At 39.1% G+C, this 14883-nt stretch overlaps 1 protein-coding gene across 1 annotated transcript in view; it reads right to left on the minus strand.

Annotated features, from left to right (window-relative positions):
* Positions 1-616: 616 nt before the first annotated feature.
* LOC136885792 (zinc finger protein 567) overlaps positions 617-14883 on the minus strand; it is a 103989-nt gene continuing 89722 nt past the window's right edge. Inside the window, exon 8 of the mRNA XM_067158525.2 lies at positions 617-3091. Within this exon, the coding sequence (XP_067014626.2) occupies positions 2413-3091 (679 nt within the window). The 3' untranslated portion in view covers positions 617-2412. The remainder of the gene's footprint in view (positions 3092-14883) is intronic.

Below are 14883 nucleotides of genomic sequence, written 5' to 3' on the forward strand. Positions count from 1 at the left end.
AGAATGTTGCATGCTTGTATCAGATGCAGAACACCAATCACAGATCATCGACTATCGCTTGAAAACGAACACGTCTGTTTTCACAAAACCAGTCGATCGCTGTCGCTCCTTGTTGATCGCTGACGACTGATGCTATGTGACTGCTGCCATTAGACACAACAGGTTTGTTTCTTTGGTCGGTTGATCGCAGTCGTTTGATCGATCGAGTGTGACAGCCCCCTTAGTATTTTAACATAATTTTGTGAATATACTGTACACACTGTGTAAAAGATCCATGAAGATAGTATGCTAGTGCTAACACATTGTAGTAAATGCATTTTATAGCTGTTGTTATAATATATGATAAACTAAAATATTGATTTATTTCCATGTTACTATAACCCTATCCTTTAGCCACCAGTCCTGTTACCTCAATATACTTTCTACTTTCATCAACGAACATATGTACAGCTATGAAATAATTATTTTTAACTGTACTACAGGTAAATATACACCATGCAGAAGTTTAAAAGATACGGCTGGCATCAAAACTATCCCTGTTAGATAATGCTGGCACACATACCCATAATCAGGTTAGCAGTTAGGTTAAGCTAGCACTATTCACCACTACCTGTGTATATGGTGACTATGGGAGACCTTAAATGACTCCCGGAATTGCTTCTGCTTATGTGTGTTAGGCTACTCACTTTTATCTATCTTATCCGAACTTTATTGGTCAATTCTTGTTCTTTTCCGACTCCATTACTATTATGCTTACGAAAGCTAACAAATTTTAAATTTTCATGCCTTTCATAGCCTTTGTCTTTCTTTGGTTGGTACCTTGCGTGGTTGCTCAAATCCAAGAGAAAGATCCTACGGTATTAAATATCGGTACCAGATTATTTTTACGAATTATATAGGGTATTCAGTAAGAAGATAGGTTAGGTCTTCCTGCGGGATTGTACCTAAGTTGCAAACTTGCAGAAAAAATGAACTTTTTATTCCCTGGTCAGCAAATACTTTCAACTTGCACGTGCAGTTATTTTTTGCTAATATGTGCGTGCTAGGCTAAAATGTGAAGAAAACAATGAACTTAGTATTTCATGTCTCAGAAAATATTCCTAACAAGTACTTCGAAAACGCATTTCCTGTTACGACTTGACTTTCGCAGCGAAAAGATGCCCTCCACCAAGAAGGTTAATAATATTAGCTTTACATCCTACGAAATAAACTGGATACATCACAAGATCTAACGAACATAACAGATCCTTTCGTAAGTACCATTTATTCCATTTTAAATCTTTTAAGTACATGGAAACCTTGTAAATCTATAATTTAGGTGCAGAGAAAAGTGTATTTCCAGACAAAATTTTATACTTAACTGCCTAAAATATTTAGGTATATGTTACTGTATAAACGAAAACCAAAGCTTTGTTACTGGGAAGAAACAAACTCGGTATCACAGTCTGAAAGCACGTACTACATTTTTCCACAAAGAATTCAAAAATTAAAACAGTACAATTTTTCAACAATTAGATACACGATAATCAAGTAAATATGTCTCTAGCGGCCCTTCAATTGATCATTTTAGCCTAAGATTCCTTTTTAGCAGGTGGTTAATATTTCTTTCAATCAGGGAAATCACACCTTACCTGAGAGTGAGCCAGTGTGTACCTAGCTTCCCACTTAAGGAGTAAAATTACACGATTCTCTGAACATTTTAGAGCATTACAGAGCACACACTTATGTTCACACCCATGTTCCTTCACATGCGAACTATTAGACTATCCTTCCGGCTGAAGGATTTCCCACAGACATTTCAGCAGTACGGCTTCACGTCCACATATGTTTCAGGGGTGTACTTCCCCCCCGTGAAGAGCATGTTACAGATAGTGCGCTGTGGCGTCTCGCCGGTATGAATCCGCATGTGAGCTGCCAGGTGGACATCCTTGATGAAGGATTCGCCACAGATATTGAAATGTTTTAGCTTCTCGTCTGTATGCGATTCCATGTGTTTCAAGAGTGCACTGCTATGGGTTTAGAGCATACTGCAGATACTGCATTGGTGTTGTCTCACGCCTGTTAGAGTCCACGTGTAGCATGCTACGTGGACTTTCTGTCTGAAGGATTTGCTACAGCCATTCCACCAGTGTGGGTTCTCGCAGGTGCAAGTCCGCATGTGAACCGTTAGGCTTACATTGTTGCTGAAGGATTTCCCACAGTCATTGCAGCAGTCGGCTTCTCACCCGTGTCAGTCCGCAAGCGTACTGTTACAACATTGTTGGTGAAGGACTTCAACATACATCGGAAAAATGTGGCTTCTTGTCCGTGTGAGTCCGCAAGTGATCTGTTAGACCGAATATGTGGCTTACGGATTCACCACAGACATTGCAGCAGTGAGGTTTCTCGCCGCGTGAGTCCGCAGACGAACTTTTAGATTGACGTTCTGGGTGAAGAATTTGCCACTGACAATGCAGGAATGTGAGTCCGCATGTGAACTTTAAGTGCGACCTTATGTCTGTAGAATTTACCACAGACAATGCAGGAATGAGGTTTCTCTCCTGTGTGAGTAAGCATGTGATCTGTTAGAGTGCCTTTGCAGTTGAAGGATTTACCACAGTGAACGCAACAGAATGGCCTCTCGCCCGTATGGGTCTGCATGTGACGTGTTAGACTGGCCTTACGAATGAAGGATTTGAAACAGACGTTACACCAGTGTCGCCTTTTGACCGTGTGAATTCGAAGGTGATTCGTTAAAGTGGATTTGAGGCTGAAGGATTTATCACAGACATTACAACAGTGTGGCCTTTCGCCGGTGTGAATAACAATGTGATTTCTTAGTTTGTTTCTGTGAATGAAGGATTTACCACAGACATTACACCAATATGGCTTGTCGCCCGTGTGAATTCGACTGTGATTCCTTAGAGTAGTTTTGAGGCTGAAGGATTTATCACAGACATTACAACAGTGTGGCCTTTCGCCGGTGTGAATAACAATGTGATTCGTTAGAGAGGCCTTTCGAGTGAAAGATTTGAAACAGATTTTGCATCTGAAACAAGGTCCTCTGCCATCCTGAGATTCATGATCTGCGCAGGTCACCTCGGGTCTCGATCTACAATGAAAATATTAAAACGATGTTAACAAATACTTAACAGACAACTCCGCTACAACTGACACACAAAGGAAATGCTACTGAACATTCCACACACTGATAACACAGGCAAAGAGGTCATTACTCATGAAAATCACATTCCTGAGGGTAAACATCATCTGAGGTCAAATTCAAAGTCTAGTCGTAAATTTGAAAGATCTCACTTGTTACGAGGGTGTGTTGTGTCATCATGTTATCACGCGCAAGAAACTTCTGACGATTTAGGAATTTACAAACACACAGACATCATTTAACAAATGCACGAGGAGAAGTTCTCCAAGATAAAGGAAGGCATATGCATTGGAGTTTTGATGTTGTTCAACCACTCTGCAGTTTGTGGCAGGCGAGTAATAACTTTTGTAAAAGCCCTTATTTCTGAGGCTGTTTGAAGGAATCTCAGTCGTTTGGACGTAAATAAAGTTGAGATTATTGTTTGAGGAGCGTCAGCATGATCTGCTGAACCATGGCAAATCATTTACTCTATAATTATTATTTACTGTCACGCAAACATACCTATTGTATTTGTACATTGTTATCACACCAGGGCAACATTATATTATATCACACTGTGGTTATTTCTAATTACGTAGCGTTGATGTGCAAACAGAGCCGACGTAAGTATACGACGGGAGGTTTATACAAGGAATTTTGCACAAGTATTATGTATTACATCAGTCTACACTTTAATTGCTGTCTATAACAGAGGCCGTATGCAAAATAGAAACAACTATTCCTTATGAAATTCTCGGAAAGCTGAAATATAACATGCAGATGATGGCTCATTCCCTAACCCTGATGCTTTCATTTCACCTACTGTTACTGCTGTCATAGATATTATGATGGCAACAAAGAATGTGGTTTTGGTTGTAGTGTCTAATTACAATGTTCCGATGTCGTCAAATATCTGAACCCAAGTACAACCTATCACCTACTTAAATACTCTTACGGGTGTTCCTTTAAAACTACAGCTAAAAGGAGCACGAAAATCAAGGCTCGAGCCAGACTTCCAGATGACAGGACACTGAAGTGAACCATAGTGGACACTGCTGCTATGTAAACGAAAGACTGAAATTGGTTTTCTTTCAAAACATTCATGGAACAAGTGATAATTGTGAGTAGAATGATAACATTGTTCAAAAGCATCCAAGTCTATGCCAGTGTCCCCACCACAGTATGGTTCTAGATATTCTAGGAAAGAAGAATGAGATATACAAGTTTCTTGGTTAAATGTGAGATCCGCCAGCAACAGGCACGTGGAAAGAGTCGATCACGCAGGAGAAAATACATCGTAACATGAAGAGGTACTTCCCTATTCATGCTGTATGCACTGAATTCATATGTACTGTTGCAATGCATGGTCTCCTCACAAGCAAAGTAGTGGGAGGTTCGACCACATGTTCTTACTGCACACTTAGGAGAAAATAGGAGGACAAATAAAGGGGGGACAATGATTCCAGATAAGACAGGCTAGACCACTTGATCATCACACAAGATATCGATATTGCCACCACAAGACGACACAGGACAGAAAGTACGACACTGGTTTGTATGTCATATGATTTGTGGCATATCACGCCAAGCAAAAGGTGAAATACTCTGCGCCAATTAATATTCACGTGATTAAAATATTTTTGTGTCAATAGTTTATCAGGTTCTCAATTAATTTTTCAGTAAAATGGTATTTCATTTTGTATTGATGAATATTCTCCATGAAACATTTACACTGCCATAACACGTGGTTCGTCCCAGGTGATGGATTCAGGTTCCTCACTGGGCTGTGGCGTCTGTTTTCCATATCTGGAGCGACGTAAGTACCTGCTGTCATAAGTTCTAAAATTCTTCACAACAAGCCGGCCATGAAAAAAACACAGTCACATCCTTATGGAAATACGTCTTATGGAAACGGAAACAAGCCTAAGGCGTCCCATGGAAGGGACGCACGTTAGCAGGTCCCAATCAGCGTGGATATTATGCTAGGTTTGCCATCGCACGGGCTGTGAAGGCTATGCAAGCGAGAACCCCCATCCTGTACCACATAAATGAACTAAGTCTGGGCGAAGTAGCAAATTAGCCAAAGCACTTGAGAGAAGGCACATAGGCATCTGTAAGGTGCAGGAAAAAAGATGGAGTGGAGAAAAGTCATGCGAAATGGGGTGCAGTTACTAAATGATGTACAACGGAAACTGAAGAACAACTAACTGTGTTGGCATTGTTATATCAGCAAAACGTTTGACAGTTTAGTCTCCTACGGGCAAATGTATTAGAATCCCTTGATGTCACATGTCTAAGTTGGGGATAGAAGGAAAATCCAAGTTTTCAGTGCAATGGTCCACACACTGGCCTTAGCACGGAAACCAAATATGCCTTCTGGGCAGTGCTTGACAAGAAGACCGTTGACTATCTTATTGTTGCCGGTGATCTGAATGGACGTCAGACGGAGGAAAGAAGACCACACAACTCACTGCCATCATGGATATGGACAGAAGAACGATGACGACGGCCAACGAATTCCCGATTATGCACAAAGTTATCATCGCGAACACACGGTTCATGAAGCATGGTACTCATCCAGTCAGGTACTATAGTGGCTCCCATCTGACTCACAATGACTACATCCTTGTGAATGATAGAATCTCAAGTATGTTGTAGACAGCTTCACAGGAAATCAACCAAAATTGATCAAAGGTGTCACCATAAGGAAGCCAATGATGTTGCGAAAATTACAGTGCCACCAATCACCACAGTTGAAGTGAGCCGGACTAAAGTGTTAGACGTCACATGCCCTATTCTTGGAACAACTAACTGAGGGCGACAACGAGGAAGAAGGATTAGCAATGACACGTGGCTTCGGAATGGCAATGATAAGGATCCAGAAACATTGAAGGAACAACTGTCCCTCAAGTTTCTTGCTTGCTGGAATGCCTACAAAGCAGTCAGTAGAAAACAGACGGAGGTCATTGCCATAACAAAACCAAACAGGTATCCAGGTCTATATGTGAAACTAGACATGCGCGAATACTACCGGCATATTTAACAGCTAGTCAAATCAAGGCATCATGATACGGAACAAATCCAACTTTTTTATGGCATCAATAATAGGCATGACGATCTGCTACTCGACTGGCGGGAAGCGTGAGAATGCTAGCAGAACTACGTTGGTAATATTTCAATCTTGGAATTTCCATATCTGCCAGTCCCAACCACCTCCGCTAAAAAATAAGGTAAGCCCTGCGCATTTTATAATTACCTCCCGATCAGACTTCTGAGCAATGCACAACAGTTTTCAAACAAATCCTCGACAATAGCATTAGCGAAATAGCCAAAATTACAACGAGCCAAGCTGGATTTGTGTAAAATTTGGCCAGAATCATAGCAATTCACACTGCATGGCTGTTAGTTGATAGACACTGTGAAAATAATATGAAGCTATATCTCGAATTTCTGGATGTTCAGATAGTTTTCCATCGGGTACCTCGTGACGTTATCTGGTCAGCGTTACAAGAACGTGGCACTGCAGAGCACCTTGTTGAGAGGGTAAACTTGCTCTACTTAGAAACAGCGATTTATGTTCAATCTGCCACAGGAGCATCTGATAACTTCCGCATAACTGTAGGAGTCCACAAGGACACTGCCGTATTACCACGGCTATTGATTCTTGTGACGGACACCATTACATCAGACCTGCACAAGCCAATACCATGGACACTTCACTATGCAAACGATATCATTTGGGCTGCAGAGAATGAGCTTGATATGCAGCGACAAACAGAAGATTGGAACAATCAACTAGCGCAATATGTCCCGCGCCTCAACAGAAAGAAGACAGAATACATGACAGTACATCGTCAAGAAGTTGTAACCATGCATGTTGACGCTGAAGATATAACACGAGTAGTGAAATTTAATTATCTTGGCTCCACAGTCTGCGATGATGGTCAACATACTGGTGAAGACTACTTAAGTATACACAAAGCCTCGCTGATGTGGAGAATGAAAATGGGTGCTCGTGCAACCCTAGGATGAATTACAGTCTGATATCTATCTACTGAACTGTTTGTTATCTGTCCTGTCATTTCCCACATCAACGAATTCTCGCTAGCTACAAAGGAGGTAGAACGCCAACTAAGTGCCATGGATATGAAGATCCTTAGGTGGAAGGCTGGCATATCTGGCATATCTAGAGTGGATCACGTTTCAAATGATGTTATTGGGAAATTCCCTGGCTTTTCACTGCAGCAGAGGAAAACTGTGTGCGCTGGTTTGGGCAATTGCTGCATGCAGAGGGTGACATATTGTGAAAGTCAGCATATACACAGGAAGCCAGCGGAGAGAGGTGCAAGGGACGAACAAAACTGCAAAGGAAAGATACAGAGCACTGCAACCCGAAATCTGAGAGATTGATCAAACTGGAGACAACGTATCACAAAGCCGATCCCTGCCAAGATTAATGAATATTCTACTGTAAAAAATGGGATAAAATGTATATTTTACATATCCTAGCATTCAACATAATACGTTCAAAATTTCTACCTATAAATTACTTACTTTCACAAAATAGTGTTTAAATGACGGAACAGTTCTTGATTTCATGTTTAAGTAAGTGCATTACATGTATTTTATATAAAATATATAACTCAACAAAATAAAAAATTCAGATTTCACTGTGTTAATCGGGAGGAACGGTTTGTAAATCCAGCGAAATTTTATGGACCAACAAGAGGGGCGTACATCAGTGTATTCTAAGCTGAATGGAATTTTGCAATTCATATTTCTGCTTACATCCATCATAGATACCAGATGATCAGATCAATGAATTTATTTTCACCCTGATCAACTTTATAGATAAGAAGAACATGGAGAAGTGGCATAAAGTGGTCACCTCAGGGCCATGTGACACTCTACAAGTGAAGGGAAAGCATAGCACTATGTGATGAGTTCAGGACCATGTGTCCCCACACAAACGGAAGTTAACGTCATCACTAATTATTTACCTCGTGGTGATGTGTCTCTCCACAAATGGAAGGTAACCTCATCGCTAATTGGTAAGCTCAGGAATATGTGTCTTTCCACAAGTCAGCAATTAGGAAATTTTATGAATCCAAAACCTGTTCTTATGTAATATGTAATTCAGTTCCAAACTGACATGGCAAATCTCTTAGACATTTGGAAAGAAAGCATTTAAGTGCTGCATGATATTTGTAAACTGCTGAAATAAGTCAGGATAACACAGCGCCAAAGGTGAGATATAATATAATAGGCAAAAGGCTTGTCACATTGCTGGTTCGAGAGTGTCTCTGCAGGAGATACGTTTAGGGAGAAGAAAGCTAAAATAACTCCATCCAAAAATAGTAATGTTCTCTTGTGTGTGAAATGTTTAATAAGCAACATTTTATTGGTGGTCATATTACAAGATTGTTCTCTAACGTAGCCTATTGTGTCATGTTACAAACAAGAATTACAAAGAAATAGAAGAATCTGAACATCGAAGAGATGGCGTATTTGGGCATTCTTCAGTTGTGTGCATGGTTCTGCTCTTACTATTGAGAGTGTAAGCTGGTACTGGTACTGGGCAATTCTGAGGTACACTGTTGTAGTTGTAGATGTGTTTTCCAATTATACAATGCTTCTACGCATATAGAAGGCCAATGCTGGTAATATTCTTTGCAGTGTTAGGACGGAATCGGAAAACCACAGTTTCTCTTGACGGATCACGGTACACAGTTCACCTCGATGGAATTTCAGAATGTTCTTGAGGAACTAGACATTGATCACATCATCAACTGCATCAGGCATTCTGAAGCCAATCCTGCAGAAAGGGTTATGCAAGATTTCGCAAAATTCTGCAGAATCTACTGCGGTAACCAACCTTGGAAATAGATGGAGGTATTGCCGAACATGCAACACATCCTGAACTCGACTACTCATGAATTAATTTGTGACATCCCGTTAACATTGCATCGGGAAGTAATTCCAAATCAACCATGGGATCGATTACAGAAAACACCGCCAGATATCGATCTACCCCACGAGGATAAACTCACAAACTCATCTGAGACATAGAGCACTACTCAGGGAGCGAAGGCAAAGAGCCAAGAAATTCTGACTGCCACTACAGGAACCGTAAACCTGCAGAGTCTATTCTCGAACAAAGGATTTACCCCAAGAAATTCTGACTGCCACTACAGGAACCGTAAACCTGCAGAGTCTCTTCACGAAGAAAGGATTTATGCCTAGTTTTTCCCACTCCTTGTTGAACCGTACCTCAATGTGGAAATCCCTAGGAATGGAGCATACAAGATTGCTAGTTTAGGCAAAATCACCTAAGGCTTATACAAAGTTGCCAACTTACAGGTGCATCATAAGAAGGTGACATAAAAGAAAATCGTCACCGAATTTTCTTTACCCCAACAAGGGGGTCATGAAACAATTTTTCAATTTGCTTTACGGTGCACCGATGCAGATAGCTCTCATGGCGACAATGGGATAGGAAAGTCCTACAAGTGGGAAGGATGCAGCCGTTGCCTTAATTAAGGTACAGCCCAAGCATTTGCCTGGTACGAAAATAAAAAACACACAAAACCATCTTCAGGGCTGCGGAGAGTGGGGTTCAAATCCTCTATATCCCAGGTGCAAGCTAACAGCTGCGCACCCCTAACTGCACAGCCAACTCGACCAGTGGTCATGAAACAGGAACAGCCCGGGACCGAAATGTGGATCACGCGGTCCGCTTCATCCGTTAAAACTGTACACATTGTGAGCTATGATGCAACGCTTCCGGTGGGCAAGCTTGAAGCAGCCTGCTAAGACACGAATACGTCACGAAATGCGGGGACCAAACGTCAGAGGGAATTATCTGAAACCTCTTTTTACATCTCTGCTTCCAGATGAGATATTGATTAAGAGACAACGGGACTGTGTAGCTTACAGTAACAGATTGCTCATGTCAAAATTTCATGTTATTAATTATTTGACTTAAGGAGATATCGCAACGTCAAGATATTAAACAATTAAAAATAGGAAAGAATTTCCACCAATCAATACTTGTTTTTTTTATTGCTCATATTAAGCTACAGGACCGGTTTCGACCCCATATACAAGGTCATCTTCAGCTGAACCATGAATATATATTTATATGATGAAGCTTTGATTAAATTGCATTGTCAAAGGAATGTTATATGATGATGTGCATTTAGTCACATGTCTTATCGTAAATTGGCATATATGTCAGTATGTACAATATTGCAACAGTATGTCTAAAATATTATGTTGACGTCCTAAATTTAGTGTATAAAACATATCTTCACTTAAACTAACTTATATATATATGTACAGGATAAAATACAATATATAAAAAACATTTCGTGTACACGAATATTCATATCTTCCTTGTTGGTCAATTCATCAACTCTCGTATTTAAGTCCCATTTACATTTGTACACTCAGCTGCTGTTCTTGGAGTTTAAAAGATATGGTTGTAAAATTGCATGAGTAAAAGATTAGTCCTCATGTGGGATAAAACACTTTCCAATTTAAAAAAGAAGAAAAGGTTGCCAGATGTATGGATAAAATTCAGCTAAAATATGTTCAGCCCTGCTATGTATGTTGCCTTATGTTAGAATCAAATCTTGTTGTCCTGTGGCGTCCGTAAATTTGGGTTCAAAGTAATGGCTCCTTTCCCATTTGTAGCTGTGCAATGGTGTTATGTTTATCTGTGGAAGATAAGATTGAGCTATGAGAGATATTATGTTGGAGGAATGTCTAAAGGTTATGTGTGTAAATGTGTGTACATTTGAATATGTACTTACTATTGTTGGTGTAGCCGAGTTGCGTTTGACGTGCGAGCTTGTAGTGTACTACTTCGTGTTCTTCTTGGGCTCATACTAGCTGCTGTGAGGGGAAGGGAAGGAGGGGGGTAGGGAGAGTTGTTGTTGTGGGGGTAGGGGTGGAGCTGGGTGAGTTGCTTGATGTTTTTCTGTTACGTGTCGCGTTCTGTTTGTCAATTAACTTAAGGTAAGAGTTTTTTAGAGCGGGGATAACTGTATTGAAGATGATGTTAGTTTTTTCTGTGATTTCAAAATGAAACAACAACAACTCTCCCTACCCCCTCTCCTTCCCTTCCCCTCACAGCAGCTAGTATGGACCCAAGAAGAACACGAAGTAGTACACTACAAGCTCGCACGTCAAACGCAACTCGGCTACACCAACAATAGTAAGTACATATTCAAATTTACACACATTTACACACATAACCTTTAGACATTCCTCCAACATAATATCTCTCATAGCTCAATCTTATCTTCCACAGATAAACATAACACCATTGCACAGCTACAAATGGGAAAGGAGCCATTACTTTGAACCCAATTTTACGGACGCCACAGGACAACAAGATTTGATTCTAACATAAGGCAACATACATAGCAGGGCTGAACATATTTTAGCCGAATTTTATCCATACATCTGGCAAACCTTTCTTCTTTTTTAAATTGGAAAGTGTTTTATCCCACATGAGGACTAATCTTTTACTCATGCAATTTTACACCCATATCTTTTAAACTCCAAGAACAGCAGCTGAGTGTACAAATGTAAATGGGACTTAAATACGAGAGTTGATGAACTGACCAACAAGCAAGATATGAATATTCATGTACACGAAATGTTTTTTATATATTGTATTTTATCCTGTACATATATATAAGTTAGTTTAAGTGAAGATATGTTTTATACACTAATTTTAGGACGTCAACATAATATTTTAGACATACAGTTGCAATATTGTACATACTGACATATATGCCAATTTACGATAAGACATGCCCCATTTGTATGTGACTAAATGCACATCATCATATAACATTCCTTTGACAATGCAATTTAATCAAAGCTTCATCATATAAATATATATTCATGGTTCAGCTGAAGATGACCTTGTATATGGGGTCGAAACCGGTCCTGTAGCTTAATATAAGCAATAAAAAAACAAGTATTGATTGGTGGAAATTCTTTCCTATTTTTATTTGTGTAATTCGTCAATACGGAAATGAAGATTATAGATTACGATACGTCAAGATATATCGTAATTTCAAAGACATGCACGCTCAGTGTCCAGTCAGCGTATGTAAGACGAGCGAATTTATCCAACGAGGTCAGTATAGGAACAGTACAGCACAGCAAAGACCTGCTGTCCAAGTTTGTGCCGGCAGTAATGTTCAACTTTGTGCTCGAGTATTAAGTCCGAACGTTGAACGAAGTACCCGCAAGGTACAGCCGACAGTGGTATAAAACCTGCAAAATAAGTCATTCCAAGTACTTAAAGATTTTGTGTGACTTATAATATACAAGTGTTAGATATCGGACGTGTTAATACTGTGTGTGATAGAACTGTTGATTAATAAAACTAATACGAGTCTACGTGTTAAATTCTATGAGTAAATTACCCACCTAGACTTTGTTTGTGGAAACTACATGCCTAATACTTCATGGTTAGAAGTAGATACAGTGCCATTAACTATTTAATATTTCGTGGTGACAGAGTGATAGTAGAATGTTTCTCAACACATCGGGAACATAGACTGAATCCTACATTAAGATCACCTGTAAAGTTGAATGAATAGACTTCCTTTCAATTTCCTTGAAGTGCATTAACCAGACAGTCAGAATTTAATGAAGTCAGAGTAGCGAAAATCTTCAATTATCATAGCATAGACTTTGTTTAAAACTCATTGAATTGCATGAAACTGGCAAGTGGAACTTGGTAATTTCAGTGTCTCATGATAAATCATTCACCTTATTAGTGAATTTCGTGCAAAATTACTGCAAATATTACATGTGCTACTTGGAACGAACAGTGTAATAGCACTCGAAGTGGTGTGCTTAAACCAATACCCCATGCATACTCCGACCACCTGTATTTTCATGTGAACTTCTGCCAATGGAGATGTGGTAAATTTGAGGGATACATGGTAAGGGTGGTCCTGATCTATGGTGTACGTGGTAACTTCGAGGGACGAGGTGATGGTGTTCCAGTTTATGATGGGCGTAGTAACTTCCAGGGATATGTGGTGATGGTGTTCCTGATCCATGGTAGACATGGTACTACAGTCTGTGCGAACTCAGTCAAATTGAGCCAGTTCTTCAATAAGGTGATATGCATCTGTGTCATTAAACAATACTGTCAACTGTGCCTTATCAAATAACTTTCAAGTGAGCAAGTCACTTTAAACTTTCTAGGAGCTTTAATTCACATTCAACATTATTTCAGACTCATACATTCAAATTTTTTAAATGCCTTGCTATTTCTTAAAGCCAGTGTGATAGTAAGTCATTCAGAAGAAATTGCTAACGAGTGGGCACTTTCAAAGTTAGCCACTTCGTTAATATTTTACAAATCAAAACTTTGTCACCATGTTAAGTTACTTAGTTAGCAAATTGAAGAATGAACTTTAGCTTGAACATTGATAGGCATATCAAGGTTGAACTTTACTTGCTTGCACCAATTAATCATTTGAAATTTTTTTTGTTAGTTCCATTTTCAAGAATCATCTTTCTTTTCCAAGGTGAACTCAATTAATGTCGTTATTTATGAACTTAAACAATGAACATTATTCACTTAACATAACTAATTATGTCCCTGTGATCTCAACACTCTACTGCATGAATTATTTTTCGTTTTCATTTGCTGAAGAAAATTTCAAGCTTTAATGTTCAACATATGTTCAGTGTTTTAGATGTAACAGCAATTCTTAACTGGAGCTAATAGTTTAACACTTGTATGTATACAGGCAAAAAGTTATTTGTTGCCTAACAGCAACAGTATCCAGTAGAGGGTTAATCAATATTGCCATTTATAGACTTCAAAAATGAACTTCTTTTATCCAAGTTAATTATATCAAGAAGTGATTTTATTAATTACATTGGTGAATGAATATTGAATTTTCACGACCGCATTGTAATCGAAACAGACTTTCAACGTAATAGGTCGTGTTACGTACATGTAGTACGTGTTGGAGAGATGTTAAGTACAGAACAAAAAAGGCCAAACCGGACACCAGTGGGATCCGAACCCACACCCTCCGGATTTCGCGTAGGTTGCTCTACCAATTGAGCTATGACAATCCATTATCAGTTTATTGACTTCTAAGTGTGGATGGAGTCCAATTTGAAAAATATTCAAGGAAATGATAGGCCATTTACTGATTTTAATAAAAATGTGGTCAGCATTTACAGAACAATTTTTTTTCCCTCTTTGTACAATCTCCTAACATAAGACCGCACACGGCCTGCAAAACCCTCATGCTCAATACAAGTTACTGGTACAATATCTTTATACACTTACAAGAATGTGAAAGTTTTATTTGAAAGCTATGATATCTAAGATGTAGCACTTCTGAACTGAATGTCTTATTTTTCTGCTATGGTGTTCACAAATGGAGAAATTTGACTTAACACAAAATAGAACCGGATCATAAAAAAAGGTATCTAACAAAATCAATAATTTAAAAAAATGACATTATTTCAGTTATAACACTACCGAACTAAGCAATCAATACACTGATTAATGTTGCTAAATTATATTAGTTTGAAATTATTACATTGTTTCCAATGTACATAAAAATAATTTTGAATTTACAGATTTAGGTTATAATCTACAAACAAGCCTTTTTCTGTGTGTCACTGTTGGTACAAACATACAAAATTACTGAGAATATCTGGTAGCAACAGTTGCAGATGGCATTTCAGATGATAAGAATGTG

Source organism: Anabrus simplex, chromosome 14, assembly GCF_040414725.1.
Source record: "Anabrus simplex isolate iqAnaSimp1 chromosome 14, ASM4041472v1, whole genome shotgun sequence".
Classification (NCBI taxonomy): Eukaryota; Metazoa; Arthropoda; class Insecta; order Orthoptera; family Tettigoniidae; genus Anabrus; species Anabrus simplex.